Source organism: Narcine bancroftii, chromosome 4 (genome assembly GCF_036971445.1).
Source record: "Narcine bancroftii isolate sNarBan1 chromosome 4, sNarBan1.hap1, whole genome shotgun sequence".
Lineage (NCBI taxonomy): Eukaryota > Metazoa > Chordata > Chondrichthyes > Torpediniformes > Narcinidae > Narcine > Narcine bancroftii.
The window spans coordinates 223,270,077-223,285,775 of record NC_091472.1 but is presented as its reverse complement, the minus strand read 5'-3'; the positions used below and the strand labels follow the sequence as shown (position 1 = coordinate 223,285,775).

The following is a 15,699-nucleotide window of genomic DNA, read 5'->3' as shown; positions in this document are numbered from 1 at the left end:
GAAAGTTTTCAAAAACTTGCAGAAAGTTACACAAATACTCATAAGAAGGGAAAAGATGAAGTATGAAAGTAGGCTGGCAAATAATATCAGAGGACACTTCAAGTACATTAAGAGTAAAAGAGAGGCGAGAGTAGATATAGGACCACTAGAAAATGATACTGGAGACAAGAGGTGGCAGAAGAACCAAATGAGTATTTTACATCAGTCTGTGGAAGACATTAGCTATGTGCCAGATGTCAAAGGGTATCAGGGAAGGGAGATGAATGCTGTTATTGATTCAAGGGAGAAGGTGCTCAGAAAGTGTAATGGTCTAAGGACAGATAAGTTTCCCAGACCAGATGGATTACACCCTCAGGTTCTGAAAGAAGTAGTGGAGAATTTGGTAATCATCTTTCAGGAGTCAATAGACTGAAAAATTGCAAACATCACCCACTATTCAAGAAGGAAAGAATGCAGCAGAAAGGATAATTATAGATCGGTAGCCTGACATCAATGGTTGGGAAGAAGTTGGAGTTAATTGCCAAGGATGAGGTTATGGAATACTTGGAGGCACATGACAAGATGCGACAAAGCTAGCACAGTTTCCTTAAGGGAAAATTTTGTTTGACAGACCTAAGGAATTCTTTGAAGAAGTGACAAGCAGGCGAGATGGGGAAATGCAGTGGATTTCAGTATTTGGATTTTCAAGACATTTGACAATATGCTACCATGGGGGTACTTAAACAAGATCAGTGCCCATGGTATAACAGGAAATATATTAGGGTGGGTAGAGCATTGACTGATTGGCAGGAAGCAGTCAGAATGCAGGGGGTCATATTCTGGTTGGCTGTCGGTTGATAGTGGTGTTTCACAGGGGTTGGAGTTGGGGACACTTTTTAACCTATTTTTAATGATTTAGATTATGGATTGAATGGCTTTGTGGCCAAGTTTACAGATCATACAAAGGAGGGAAGAGCAGGCAGTGTTGAGGAAACAGGGAGAGCAGGGATGTGATTTTAAGGCTTTGTAAGGCACAGGTGAGACCTCACAGGGAATTTTGAGCTCCACATTTAAGATAGGATGTTCTGATGCTGGAGAGGGTTTAAAGATTGATTCCGGGAATGAAAGGGTTATATGATGAGCATTTGACGGCTCTTGGTCTGTTCTCATTGGAATGTAGGAGGGTGGGGGGGTGGATCTCTTTGAAGCATATCGAATGTTGAAAGGAGCGGACAGTATAATTGTAAAAAGGTCGTTTCCCACGGTGGGTGATTCAAGGACAGGAGGGCCCAGCTTCAAGATTGAAGGGCATCCGCTTAGAACACTGATGCAACTAAAGGGTGGTTGTGGAGCTCATGTCGTTGGGTATATTTAAGACAAAGATTCTTGATTAGCCAGGGCATCAAAGGTTATGGGGAAAAGGCCAGGCAATGGGACTGAGTGGGAAAATGGATAATTTCATTATCTAATGGTGGGGCAGACTCGATTGGCTGAATTACCTGTTTCTACTCCTAAATCTTATGGAACATTTGGAGCTGGGCCATAGATGCAGTCTTCACCAGCAGTATTCCACATAGTAACGATTATGTCCTCATTGTTGAATAGCTCATCTAACCATGACAGCCCTCTGATATAGAGCGTTGATTGATATCTATTAGGAAGACCTGACAGAGAACTCCACTGTATTGTAACAAGAATGGAGTTGATAGCTTTTAGTACTGGACCTCTAGACTCATGGAGGATCAAGAAGTGTTCTGAGAACTTGTGCAGTGCAACTGCCAAGCATGTTTCCCCTGTTATGTCAGCCACGAACACTGTATCTCAAAACCAAGATTGCACCCAGAATTGAATGTGTAAACAGCACTGTTAATTTTAGTAACTATACTGATTTTTTTCTCTGTATTTGTTTAATTTTTTATTTCTTTATGTGTACATTGAGTACAGTTTTTTGCAGTACCAATAAGTGGTAATTCTACCTCGCCCGCAGGATAAAGATTCTCAGGGTTGTATGTGATGTCATGTACTCTGACATTAAATCCAAGATGTATGTCTCCAGGAGGGTATGAGATGAGGAAGAGACAAATGAACTATGGCAGGAAGTTTTAAAATGTATTTTATTTGATAACATGAACAGAACACGAGGAGATGGAAGGATAGCTATTAAATTTATTGTCACTGTAATAAAACAGTGTTGTATTACATGAAATTGCTTTTGCCTGCTGTGAGGCAGACAGATTCACCATTGGCAGAAATTGCCTCTTACAGTCAGAGAAAGAGAACCAAAAGAGAGATCCCCCTCCCCAGAGTCACTGAGTGTCCGTAGATTTGCCTCCAGCACTTCCACAGCCTCTGCTGCCACACAGAGTCCAGTCCAAACCATTGGCAACCCGAGCTCCAGATCCGAACCTCTGACACAGTCAGGAACCCTTCAGCGTCTTTGGCATCCCCTCTCCTCCCGTTTCCAATACCTGGTACCCCTTTACTCAGTTTCGAGCCAGTCTCCAGCAGTCTGCAGCCCAGCGCGAGTCTCCCAACGGCAGTCTCCAGCAGCCCACAACCTCTGTGGGTTCCCCGCCTAGAGTCACCAGCAGCCTGCTGCATGCGAGGATCTTTCAGTCGCAGAACCCCCTCACTGGTCCGCTGCTGTGATCAACGTCCCCGTGGGTTGTCTCTTCTGCTTCTCCTTCTTAGACAAGGGATGGTCTCCCCATTTTCCGATGCCTTGTGCCAGTCCTCTGGAATCTGCAACTCCTTGTGGCTGCTGCCAATCAGAGGTGCTGCCACCTGGGGTGCAGACCCTGTGGTCGCGGGATTTTAAATAAAACTACCATCGGCTCCTTTAACAGGCCGTTCATAACCTGTGCGGAGCTGGCGGCAGTTGATCTGGCAGTTGGACCCTGTGGGAGCGCTGTATCTCTACTCCTCGCTGCCCCACAGGTCTGTGGCAGTGCTGCCATTACAGTGACTCTGGAAGCGCCCCTATTTTAGCATGCAGCAGAGTTTGAGTTGGACATCACGTACGGCACAGACTCATGGGCCGAAGGCCTGAGCTGAGCTCTCTGTTGATATCTTCAAAGAGTGTGCACTTAAAATAGACAGATTTCAGAATGAATGGTAAAATTACTTCAGCCAGCAAAGTTTGTCATTTTATTTTAAGTCATAGCTTCTTATCTTTTAATGCAAATCTAAAATCTTTATCTATGTTGAATTAATCTTCAGGGTGCAAAGTTAACAAAGAACACTGTGCAGAGGTACTGGGGCAGCACTGGAACCAGTCATCTTCTATCCCTGAGCTACATACACCAGCAGAAGCAACAAGGAAGTCCCTCAGAGAATTAAGGAAAAGAAGGCATTCAAATGAAAAAACTACTGGTGAGGAGGACCCTTGTTTCTTGGGATCCACTCTGGAGATGTTACAGAATTATGTATTGAGTTCACAAGTGATGGTCTAACTCCCAAATTGACATGATCAGCTACCCTCCCTAAATTACAAATCTACAATGAGGGAGTGACATTTCCCCCAACCAATTAACAGTACTTAGTGCTATTTACAATAACAGATGCTTGAAAAAAAAATTAGATTTGCTTTCTGTTGTCTCTCTCTTTCTCTATGCAAGCCATAGAGAAATGTTGATTTACACTTTTGCTCAGCACTAAGTGAGAGCCATCTTTTCACATTCCCTGTACACAGGTGCAGACCCATATATTCCTTTAAAAAAAAAGTATGAAACCCTCCCTACCCCATAACCCTCTATTTTTATTCTATCCATGTGTCTGTCTAAACATTTTGTAAATGCCCCTAATGTCTCAGCCTCCTCCATCATCCCTGGCAAGGCATTCTAGGCACTCTCAACTCTTGTGTATAAAACAAACTTACCTCTGATGTCTCCCATAAACTTCACTTTGTATACGTCTTCCTGCCCTGGGAAATCTTGTAGACCTTCTCTCATCCTTCTACACTCCAAAGAGAAAAATCTGCTAACCTTGTCTCATAAGACTTATTTTCCAATCCTGCCAACATCCTGGTAAATCTCCTCTGCACCCTCTCCATTGCTTCCACATCCTTCCTATAATGAGGTGACCAGAACTGAACACAATACTCTTAAGTGTGGTCTCACCAGAGATTTGTAGAGTTGCAACATGACTTCTCTACTCTTGAACTTAATCTCCTATTAATGAAACCCAACATCCCATAAGCCTTCTTAATTATCCTATCAACCTGTGTGGTAACCTTGAGGGATGCATGGATTTGGACACCGAGGTAGGTCCCTCTGTTCATCCACATTCTTAAGTAACCTACCATTAACCCTGGACTCAGCCTTCTGGTTTATCCTTCCAAAATGCTTCACCTCACTCTTATCTGGATGAACTCCATCTTCTCTTCTCCACCCATCTCTGCATCCTGTCTATATCCTGATGTAAAGAATCTCTTGACGTTCAAGGAAGAGAAAGGAATTTTACACATTTTCCTTACCATCACACAAATATATTTTATTAAGCCTCACACCATTGTTAGGGGATCTTTATATGAATATTTATTTAAAGTTCGCTAACATCTGGATAATAATGTGGTAAATTGGAGCAGCAAATTTACAGATAACGCATGAATTCTGTGGGGTGTAGTGGACAAAGCTTGCAGTGGGATCTGGACCAACTGGAAAAATGGACTGGAAATGGCAGGTGGAATTTAATGTGGACGAGTGTGAAGTGTTACATTTGGGAATGACGGACCAGGGTAAGACTTACACAGTAAACGAGTGCAATAGAACAGAAGGATCTGGGAATGTAGGTACATAATTCCATGGAAGTTGAGGCACAGGTAATCGGGTTGTAAAGAAAGATTTAAGTATATTGGCCTTTATAAATCAAAGTATTGAATAGAGCAGTAAAACACAAAAATCTGCCTTCATAGTGATTGAAGTAAAAGCAATGCTGGAGAAACTCAGCAGGTCAAAGGTGCCTACCTGCATTTTGCTTACAACGTGATCAAGGGTGCAAGCCCGAAATGTTGGTTATGTATCTTTATCTTTGCTATATTCTGTTTGACCTGTTGAGTTTCTCCAGTATTATTGAATACAGGAGTTAGGATTTTATGTTGAAGTTGTATAAGACATTGATGAGGCCAAATTTGCAGTATTGTGTACAGATTTGGTCTCCTATCTACAGGAAAGATATCAATAGGATTGAAAAGAATCCAGAGATAATTTACAAGAATGTTGCGGGGACTTGAGCTGAATTATCGGGAAATGTTGAATAGGTTAGGACTTTATTCCCTAGAGATTTGTTGAGGTGTACAAAATTTTGAGGGATGTAGATAGAGTAAATGTAAGCCTGAGTTTTGGTGAGACAAGGACAAGAGAACATGGGTTGAAGGTGAAATATTTAAGGGGAACATTGGAGGAATTTCTTCACTCAAAGAAAGGTGAGAGTGTGGAACGAGCTGACATCTGTAAAATGCAGATTAATTGGTGATTCTAATGCTAATCTGCTGAAGACCCGTTTTACTTTTATCTTCAATGATACAGGTCACACTAATAATTTATGGATATCTTCTACTATGGATTCCCACATCGATCCCTTTCTTATGTTCTTTCCTTTGAACAGTTTCCACTTTTTGCATTTATTATTTTGACCCTCAGTCCATTTGCAATTATCAAGATACATAACATCTCAAACAAAATTGTTATTCCAATCTTTCAGTCTTGTTCAGATCTTTCAGCAGGCTTTATACCATTTATTGCCCTCCCAATTTGATCCAATGGTTAAATAGCAAAAGAAATCACGGCTGAAGATTACCGAAGGTTTGAATAGTGCTTCCTGAAACCAAATTGATTAAATTGTTAAATTGCTTTGTAGAATCTTGCCAACTTTTTATGTCCTCCACAAAATTGAGCAAATTTATTTTTATATTTCAGTTGTAAATAAAAAACACTGTGCTCTACTGAACTCTGAGGAATGTCCTGGTTCTTCAGTGAAAATTACGCAGACATCAGACCTTATTCAACGAACTCAGTGTTCCAGCCCAACAGATAGCTGGACAACCAGATCAACACCGTCCCAAAGAGCGCCTTCGCAGTCGAAAGATGTAAGATGAAATGGACATGCTCAGCATTTATTAGATTAATCTAAACCTACCTCTGGTGTTCAGTTTGTAATGGGTTCGTATGGAATTGTTCCCTGTAGTGGAGGGAGAGAGGAAGAACATAACAAGTAATTTACTGTGGTCAATGTTATGCTTAGTTCTGTAATTTCAGAGCAGCCAGCGTGGAAGGAGGTTTCATCAGACAGATACTGTCATTTCCTCTTTATGATAAAGTTTGTAATTGTGTTGATTTATTCCTACTGTATGAAATTAGTGTCTGAATTTCCCCTTGTTTAAAAATACTATTTTCATATCATCTGGGAAGTAGGGTGTTGAATGGCTTTGGATGGTTATCTTCATTTGTATATCGATCAAGGACCCAGCTACTAATAAACTTCAAAATGTAACACGAGTACGCATGAACGGGATTAATTGAGGGCGCAATTACATCGAACCCATGAAATTTGATGTTGTATGAATTTTTCTGAATCTGTTTGCAGTGACTATGATATTTGCATAACCCACTCTGTCAGCTAAGCCTTTGGTGTTGCTTTACTTGAATGGATCCACATCGGAGAAAGTAAAGCCCATGGATTTACTCATACAGTGATCTCTGGATGCCATAAGAGTGATGATGGGTTTCCAACCCATCACCCACTATCCTAAGTACATCTTGATACATTAGTGTTGAAACAGTAAATGACAAAATGTTTTGACTCATGTGATGAGATGGAAACCCATTCCTCACTCTTCATGATTTCCAGAGATTACTGTAATGGCGAATCGATGGCCTTTGGCTTCTCTGATGTGAAATAGTTTTATATAAACAGATTCAAAAGACTTCTTGGAATATTAGTTTCACAGGTGCAATGTAATGGTACCCTTAATTAATCCTGTTCACATGTATCCACAGAACTGAAAACATCTGGGAGATCAGAAAATGGCAGGACATTTTTCAATTCTAATACTAAAACCGGAGTCATTGTTTACATTTCTGCTTTAAGTTATTGAGTGGACTCCATCTCAAGCCTTCATAACAAAAGACTATGTATTGTGTCTTCCAGATTCCCTTACGTCAAAGGCAGCAGAGTGAATGTTGTTACGATATTGATAACATCGTAGTGCCCATGTCATTGGTCGCCACTTCCAAGATTGAGAAGCTCCAGTACAAGGAAATAATTACACCAAGGTACAGATTCTTCCCCCATGAACATTTTTCTTTGTAAGAGCAGCAGCTTTAAGGGAGCACACAAGTGTTTATAGAGTTGTGCATTCAGAACATGGTCTCTGACTTCAGATTTCTAAGGACCCTAGGTTAATGTTGTGAAGTAGAATTAAATATGAAAAAAATAAGAGAATATTACCTACCATATGCAACTTAATAATAATGGTCAATAAGGAAGCTGGGCATTGTAAAGAGCATTATTGTTCAACTCCAATTCATTTGCACAGTCATTAAAGATTTTCATTAATTTTATTCTTGATCACAATTTTCAACGAATGATAAAAGAAATAACCATACTCAGTAGGAAGAGAAATTTCTGGACCAGATTTTTACAATAACCCATTGTTCTTTTCTTTCTTAGTTTTATTATGGGCAGTGTCAATGTGTAATATTATGATTCAGAGCAGTTGCATAAAAGCTTTATATCTTTGCAGTGAAGATAGAAGCATATCACTGAACCTCCTTGGCTGTGCAGGAAGTTTAAATCAACTTTCCTACTAATTTGCAAGTGCTGCTTGTTAAATGTTGTGTATCCCGTGTGTCATTGGCTGATAGTCAAAGCTGGGAAGTGCAGAATTTAATTTGTGAAGTGGAAGCTGGCATTCTCTTTAAAAAATATAAAATACCAGAACCTGAATTCAGGATGACCAGAAACCAAGAGCAAGTAAAACTGAACTACAATTCCAAGATTAATATTCACAAATAAATAAGTTTCATCAAATGGTGGGTGCATTCCCGAGGCAGGAAACAGTTGAGAAGTTGAGAGAAATTTGGCAGTCACATTAGAATAACTAGCCTCAAAATAGGTAACCCAATGAATTTCATAGCTATGAGCTCCTTTTAAAATTTATTGTATTAATTGAATTTAAATTTTCTAATTATTATTGTCAACATTTGACATCACCTTTATCCTAGACCAGGGTTGGTCAAACCATGGCTCGCAAACCACATGTGGCTCTTTGACATGAATATACAGCTTACAGAGGTATTTTGGCTGTGTAGTGTTATTTGGCGTGGCTTACAAACATGTGAATGTGGCACAGAGTGTAATGTGATCCAGGCCGCCTTCTGCAATCTGCTACGAAAATTAGATTTGGGGTCTAATTGTTTTGATCGTTTAGATTCACATTATTTAGAGCAAAGCTTAAGGAAGATTTCATAGTAATCAAAATCCTGGAGAGTTTTAATAAAATGGAGAATGTTGGAAATTCTGCAGTTGGACAGCATCTGTGGATGAACAATTCTCATATCATCACCAGGAAAGGTTAGAAATCAAATTTTCTAAATTCCAGAGAAAAGACTGTTGGCCATAAGATGTAGAAGCAGAATTAGGCCCTCTGTGTTCCAGCTGATGTATTTTTTTTAACCATCACTCCTATTCTCCTGACTTATCCCCATGACCTTTGACACCCTTACTAATCAAGAACCTATCAATCTCTGCTTTATATATACCCAATGACTTGGCTTCCACATTCATAATGTTGTAATGAATTCCACAGATTTACCATCCTCTGGCTGAACAAATTTCTCCTCGTCTCCATACTAAAGGACATTCTTTTATTCTTAGTCTGTGCTTTCTGGTTGTAGACTCTCCCACTATTGCTTGTCTTCTCCACATCCACTCTATTTAGTTGTTTTAATATTTGGAATGTTTCAATGAGATTCCACTCTTCATTCTTCTAAACTCCAATGAGCCATATATCTTACCCCTGGGATCATTCTGGACCCTTCAGTACATCCTTCCTTAGATATGGGGCTCAAAATTGCTCACATTACAGCCATTCCCTGACACACATCCGAGTTGCATTCTGACTGACCGGTCGAATCTTAAAATAGATGCAAGTCGGAGATATATTAGCATGGCATGTAAAAGTTGTATTCCTACAGCATCCTTTTATCCTTTTTTTTTCTTTGGCTTGCCTTCGCGGACGAAGATTTACGGAGAGGTATGTCCACGTCTGCTGCAGGCTTGTTGGTGACTGGCAAGTCCGATGCGGGACAGGCAGACACGGTTGCAGCGGTTGCAAGGGAAAATTGGTTGGTTGGGGTTGGGTGTTGGGTTTTTCCTCCTTTGTCTTTTGTCAGGTGGGCTCTGCGGTCTTCTTCAAAGGAGGTTGCTGCCCGCCGAACTGTGAGGCGCCAAGATGCACGGTTGGAGGCGATATCAGCCCACTGGCGGTGGTCAATGTGGCAGGCACCAAGAGATTTCTTTAAGCAGTCCTTGTACCTCTTCTTTGGTGCACCTCTGTCTCGGTGGCCAGTGGAGAGTTCGCCATATAACACGATCTTGGGAAGGCGATGGTCCTCCATTCTGGAGACATGACCTGCCCAGCGCAGTTGGGTCTTCAGCAGCATGGATTCGATGCTTGCGGACTCTGCCTGCTCAAGTATGTCGATGTTGGTGATGAAGTCATTCCAATGAATGTTGAGGATGGAGCGGAGACAGCGCTGATGGAAGCGTTCTAAGAGCCGTAGGTGATGCCGGTAGAGGACCCATGATTCGGAGCCGAACAGGAGCGTGGGTATGACAACGGCTCTGAACACGCTGATCTTTGTGTGTTTCTTCAGGTGGTTGTTTTTCCAGACTCTTTTGTGTAGTCTTCCAAAGGCGCTATTTGCCTTGGCGAGTCTGTTGTCTATCTTGTTGTCGATCCTTGCATCCGATGAAATGATGCAGCCGAGGTAGGTAAACTGGAGGCCCGAGGTCCTGCCTGAGTCCGCCTGAGGTAACGGCCGCATCACGGGGAGAGACAGCCAGCCGAGACCGGGCCTGCCCGCACCGCTGCCCGAGCACCGAACACAGGCCGCCGTCGCCAGGCAAACCCCGGCAGCCCGCACAACCTGACCATTGGCAGCCGAGCCCCAGGCCGGGAGTGGCCAATGAGAACTGTTTAGTGTATCTCAGAGTTTAATAGATACCTCAAAAACCAATAGTCTAAACACTAACAACTGTGAACTCCATTGCAGCGTTCTCTCCAGACTTAAAAAATTTTCTATTAGAACTTTTCTTTCTGATCCTTAACCAATGCTGTATCCCCTTTACTTGGCCGTGTCAGGAATAAATGCACGCAGGCCGATTTCAGGGCGCACCACTCCATAACTGGGGACAGCGGTCGTAGATCTCCAGAAATGGTTCTTTTATCCTATTCAATATATAAATACTCTTGTTCTTGGCTGTGGGTCATGAAGACTGTGGGTTGAGGGGCAGGGGATTGTGGGGGGAGTCGCATGTTTGAAGAATATGCTTAAATTTGTTTGGATTGTTTGCTTTTTTCCCCACGTTGATTTGATGATACCAATTTAAAGTTTCCTGAATTTGACGAACAACCTTGACGAATCTTTTGACATTCTGGTCCATGCTTTCCAAATCAACAAGGGCTTTATTCACTTGTGAAAACACATTTGCCGACCCCTTTACAGTGAACCACTTCTGTGGCTTCTCCTTTTCTTTCTCTTCCTCTTTCCTCTTTCACCACAAATCTTTCTTCTTCTATTTCTCTTCATTGGTCAATTCCTTTGATTCAAAATCTAATAACTCTTCCACTTCGAGTTCTAATTCAGGTTTTTGCGAGTTTCACAATTTTCTCTCTAATTTCATCAAACGCATTCTCTTTATCGAAGCCTTTAAATGTGTATACATAATGTTTGAAACATTTTTTCCAAATTCCATTCATGCATTTTTTAGTCACATCCTCCCATGCTGCTGTGATATTCTTGATCCACTCAAGTATGCTGTAACATTTCCACTGATCGCTCCTTGATCCGTCGGCTGAATGATAGAAGTTATGTTTGGTGACAAATACTGTATACAGTTTTTTTTTGGTCGTATGTACGGATGGTTGTAAGTCACATATGTCATGAGTAGGGGAGAGGCTGTACTCTAAATGTGGTCTGACTAATAATGTCTTATAAAGCTTCAACGTGACAACCTTGTTTTTATATTCTTGTTTTCTCAAAATGAATGCTACCATTGCATTTCCCTTCCTTACCACTGACTCAACCTGCAAGTTAACCTTCAGGGAAACCTACATACAGTAGGACTCCCAAGTCCCTTTGGACCTCCACTTTCTGAATTCTCTCTCCATTTAAAAAATAATCTACTTCTTTATTCCTTCTACCAAAGTGGAGGCCATACACTTTGGAACCCTGTATTCCATCTGTTGCTTCTTTGCCCATTTTCTCAACCTGTCCAAGTCCCTCTGCAGACTACTTGCTTCCTCAACACAACTTGCCCTCCACCTTTGTATCATTCATATTCTTGGCCACAAGGCCATCAATTCCATCATCTAAATCGTTAAATTACTGTGAATAGAGGACCCAACATCGATCCCTGCAGAACACCACTGGTCACTGGCAGCCAGCTAGATAAGGTCACCTTTATTCCCACTCTGCCTTCTACCAGTCAGCCAGTCTTCTATCCATGCCAGTACATTTTCCATAATGCCATGTGTTCCAACTTGTTTAGCAGCCTCATTGATGGAGAAAACAAAGGGAATGTCAGTGTTCTGACTAAATGACACAAATCAAGGCAGAACTGGCCGATAGAAAGTGTTGAAGATGTGTCAGATATAACATAACATAACAATTACAGCACGGAAACAGGCCATTAGGCCCTTCTAGTCCGCACCGAACCAAACACCCCTTTCTAGTCCCACCTCCCTGCACAATGCCCATAACCCTCCATCTTCTTCTCATCCATATACCTGTCCAACCTTTTCTTAAATAATACAATTGACTCCGCCGCCACTATTTCTCCCGGAAGATCATTCCACACGGCTACCACTCTCTGAGTAAAGAAGTTCCCCCTAATGTTACCTCTAAACCTCTGCCCCTTAATTCTTAACTCATGTCCTCTTGTTTTAATCTTTCCTCCTCTTAATGGAAATAGTCTATCCACATCCACTCTGTCTATCCCTTTTATAATCTTAAATACTTCTATCAAATCCCCTCTCAACCTTCTACGCTCCAAAGAATAAAGACCTAATCTGTCCAATCTCTCCCTATACTCTAGATGCTTAAACCCAGGTAACATTCTGGTAAACCTTCTCTGCACTCTCTCCACTCTGTTTATATCCTTCCTATAATTAGGCGACCAGAACAGCACACAGAACTCCAAATTAGGCCGCACCAACGTCTTATACAATCTCAACATCACCTCCCAACTCCTATATTCCATGCAATGATTGATAAAGGCCAGCATACTAAAAGCCTTCTTCACCACCCTATTCACGTGAGTTTCTACCTTCAGGGAACGATGTACCGTTACTCCTAAATCTTTCTGCTCTTCTGTATTCCACAATGCTCTCCCATTTACCACGTATGTCCTATTCTGATTCTTCTTACCAAAATGAAGCACCTCACACTTATCAGCATTAAATTTATTGTATTTCTCATCGTTCCAGAGCATAACTTCTCCCATGTTTCCTTTTTTATCTTTATATTTAAATCCTGTTCCCATTTTTGTTTAGTTTTACCATTTGTTTCCTCATTCTCCTTTTCTTGCAGTTTAATATACATATTTGTTATAAATCTTTTGATTATCATTGTATCTGTAATCACATATTCAAAGTTACTTCCCTCTGGCAAACTCAAACTGCTTCCTAATTTATCCTTCAAGTAGGATCTCAATTGGTAATATGCCAGTGCTGTATCTTGAGTTATATTGTATTTATCTTTCATTTGTTCAAAGGATAATAATCTATTTCCTGAAAAACAATTTTCTATTCTTTTAATATCTGGAGATGTTCTTTGAAGAGATGGATGAGGAGGAAATCCATGTTGGAACTGAGATGCAGAGCAGGTCTTCACAAAACCCCCTCAGCTGACACATGTTCCATTAGTTTCTCTTGCTCTTCATCCCATCACAAACGATCCCTTTCTTCTCTCTGCCTTTCTCTGCAACTTAAAAAATATTAATTTCAAAATTTTCGCAGTTTTGGTGACAGATTCATGAAACAAAATTCTTTCTGTTTGATGATGATGCCCTGACCTGCTTAAAGTTCCCAGTGTTTTCTACTTCATTTTTCCAGCATTTGCAACATTGTCATTTTTCAAGGAAGACTGGGATAAACATCCCATTGGTAGGGATACTGGTTTAAAATAACTGGGAACAGAATCAAAATTCAAATTTAATGTCAAAGATCACATACAATTCTGAGAAATGTGAGATGAGACTGGTTCATGGATCTTGTAAATGAGCTGGTATGACTGCACAGTTGGTGTAGTGGTTAGAACCCCTTTACATCGTCAGCAAATGGGACCTGGGTTCAAATCCCACGCTATGTAATTCTCCCCTTGTTTGTGTGGGTTTTCCCCAGGGGCTCCAGTTTTCTCCCACTGTTCGAAACATAACAGGGGTGGAGATTAATTGGATGTAAATTGGGCAGCATGGACTCGTGGGCCGAAATGGCCTGTTACTGTGCTATATATCTAAATTTAAATTTTAATAGTAACTTCCTATGTTGGATTCATACTTATAGAAAAAAAATTGGGGGAATAACCCAGAGTGTGGGTTATTGGAAAGTTTCTTCACTGAGCTGGAAAAAGCATCACGAACTACAGTTTTCCATGTAGTTGATCAGCTGTTTTCTTTTGCATCAACAGTTGGCGAATTATGGCCTTTCAACCACTCAAGAAAGAACACCTGCAAGAGAATGAGGTAGGTTTGAGGTGTACACCAGATTGTGCACTCACACTGTGATGTTTAGAAATAACCCTATGATTAATCATGCATATTAAAATTTATCTTGTCAATTTGACCCACTCATTGCTTTCATCTGACGCACCAATTTTGTTTTGTGCTGACACACTTCTCAATTTGTTTCCAGCTCACTGCTACATCTTATTTTGTTTCCTATCATTTGATGATGGATAAGCAATCCATTTGACAATTAAAAAAAGTACTGGCTCACAGGCCAGTGCAAACCAACTTTTCAAATCTTCTGACCTTTATTAAATACCCTCAACAGGCAAGAGGATGCGAGTTTGGGCTGAGATGATGAGTGTAGGTAGGGGTGGGAAACAGAATGATGATATGGTCCTAGCAGTATCTATGGGAATACCTCTTCCCCAGCCACAGCACACTCTTAAGTTGCACCATGACTTTCTTACCATAAGCATTGGACTTGGCCAACATTTTCTGTTTTCAAAACGTTTAGCTTGATTGATGTCTAAAAGTGTTTTAATAGGATCTACTTAGAAATAAGATGCTAAATTCTATCGGTCATTGTCTATCTTACAGTTGGAGGACACTTCAGATGAAGCGTTTGCTTTACGGCATAAAAAGCACGAAGTAAGGGAGCAGGCAAGGTGGCTGTTGTGGGAGCAAAGCAGATGTCATCGAAGGGGCAACAGGCAGGTGTTCTAATCCACCACCATTGTGTCGCTCTCTCCCAAGTATTGAAACAAATGGTGTGGAGTGTGGAGAATCATATTTTAACAAACAAATTCAACTTTAGTGTCTCTTTATGAATTTTGTATTGGTAATATAAAAGGGCTGAGTGTTCAATTAGAATGTCATTCATACTTTTTAATCTGTCATAATACATTTATCAGTTTATACCTAATTATTTTCATAATGAGTTGGTAAAATTTCTTAACTTACTGGTTTTACAAGTCTTGGTACCTTCAACCAGTTGGCCAGTTTCATGTGAGCCTTGGCAGTGAATGTCCAGAAATGCACCACTAAGCCCCTTGTTCTCCTGTACATGATTATTTTACAGTGCTTGTTAAATGGTCTGTAGGAACACTTAGTTTCTTTCCTTTCCCATAATGGAGTAGCATCTGCCAACTGCTCTGACTCATCAGTTAACTGAACATACAATTAAACCCAGTCACCTCCGTTGAAATCACAGTGGTTCCTCATCCAGTTTTCAACTTCATCCATCAGATGATGAATTTGATTGTGTTTTTTGATGCAGTAATCAAAAAATTGATGAGGAAAGGGTGCTGGATATGGTCTACATAGACATGGCAAGACTTTTGACAATGTACAGAGAATGCTAAATTGGCTACAGTGGAGGATACAGAATGGGAGTTGTGGAGGGTCATTTTAAATCCTGGAGGGCTTGACATGAGGAAAGGCTGGGTCTTTTATCACTGGAATTTAGGAAGCTGAGTATGACTTTTTTTTCAAGGGGAGGGGTGTTCAAAGCCCAGGGGTGCAGGTTTATGAGGAAGAGGGGAGAGATAGAAAAGGGACCTGAGGGACAACTTTTTCCACACTGGGAGGTATGCAATTGAAAGAAGGTTGGAGAGCAAGTCCAATATTTGGATGGGTATGGATAGGAAAGACTTGGATGGATATGGGCTATTTGTGGAGAAACAGGGCCAGCTCAGTTTGGTGACTTGGTCAGAAGGACCTGTTTCTGTGCTGTATAGGTCTATTCCTAAATGAATACTTTTCTTCAGTGTT

The 15,699-nt window shown here is 40.9% G+C and overlaps 1 protein-coding gene across 5 annotated transcripts in view; it reads left to right on the top strand.

Moving 5' to 3' along the window:
* The window catches only part of kansl1l (KAT8 regulatory NSL complex subunit 1-like), a 118,925-nt gene that overhangs the window by 91,194 nt on the left and 12,032 nt on the right, over positions 1-15,699 (top strand). For all 5 annotated transcript variants that reach the window (XM_069934057.1, XM_069934058.1, XM_069934055.1 and 2 more), the window contains 5 exons: positions 3,199-3,351; positions 5,895-6,064; positions 7,126-7,250; positions 13,890-13,944; positions 14,527-14,639. In XM_069934057.1, the coding sequence (XP_069790158.1) occupies positions 3,199-3,351; positions 5,895-6,064; positions 7,126-7,250; positions 13,890-13,944; positions 14,527-14,639 (616 nt within the window). The remainder of the gene's footprint in view (positions 1-3,198; positions 3,352-5,894; positions 6,065-7,125; positions 7,251-13,889; positions 13,945-14,526; positions 14,640-15,699) is intronic.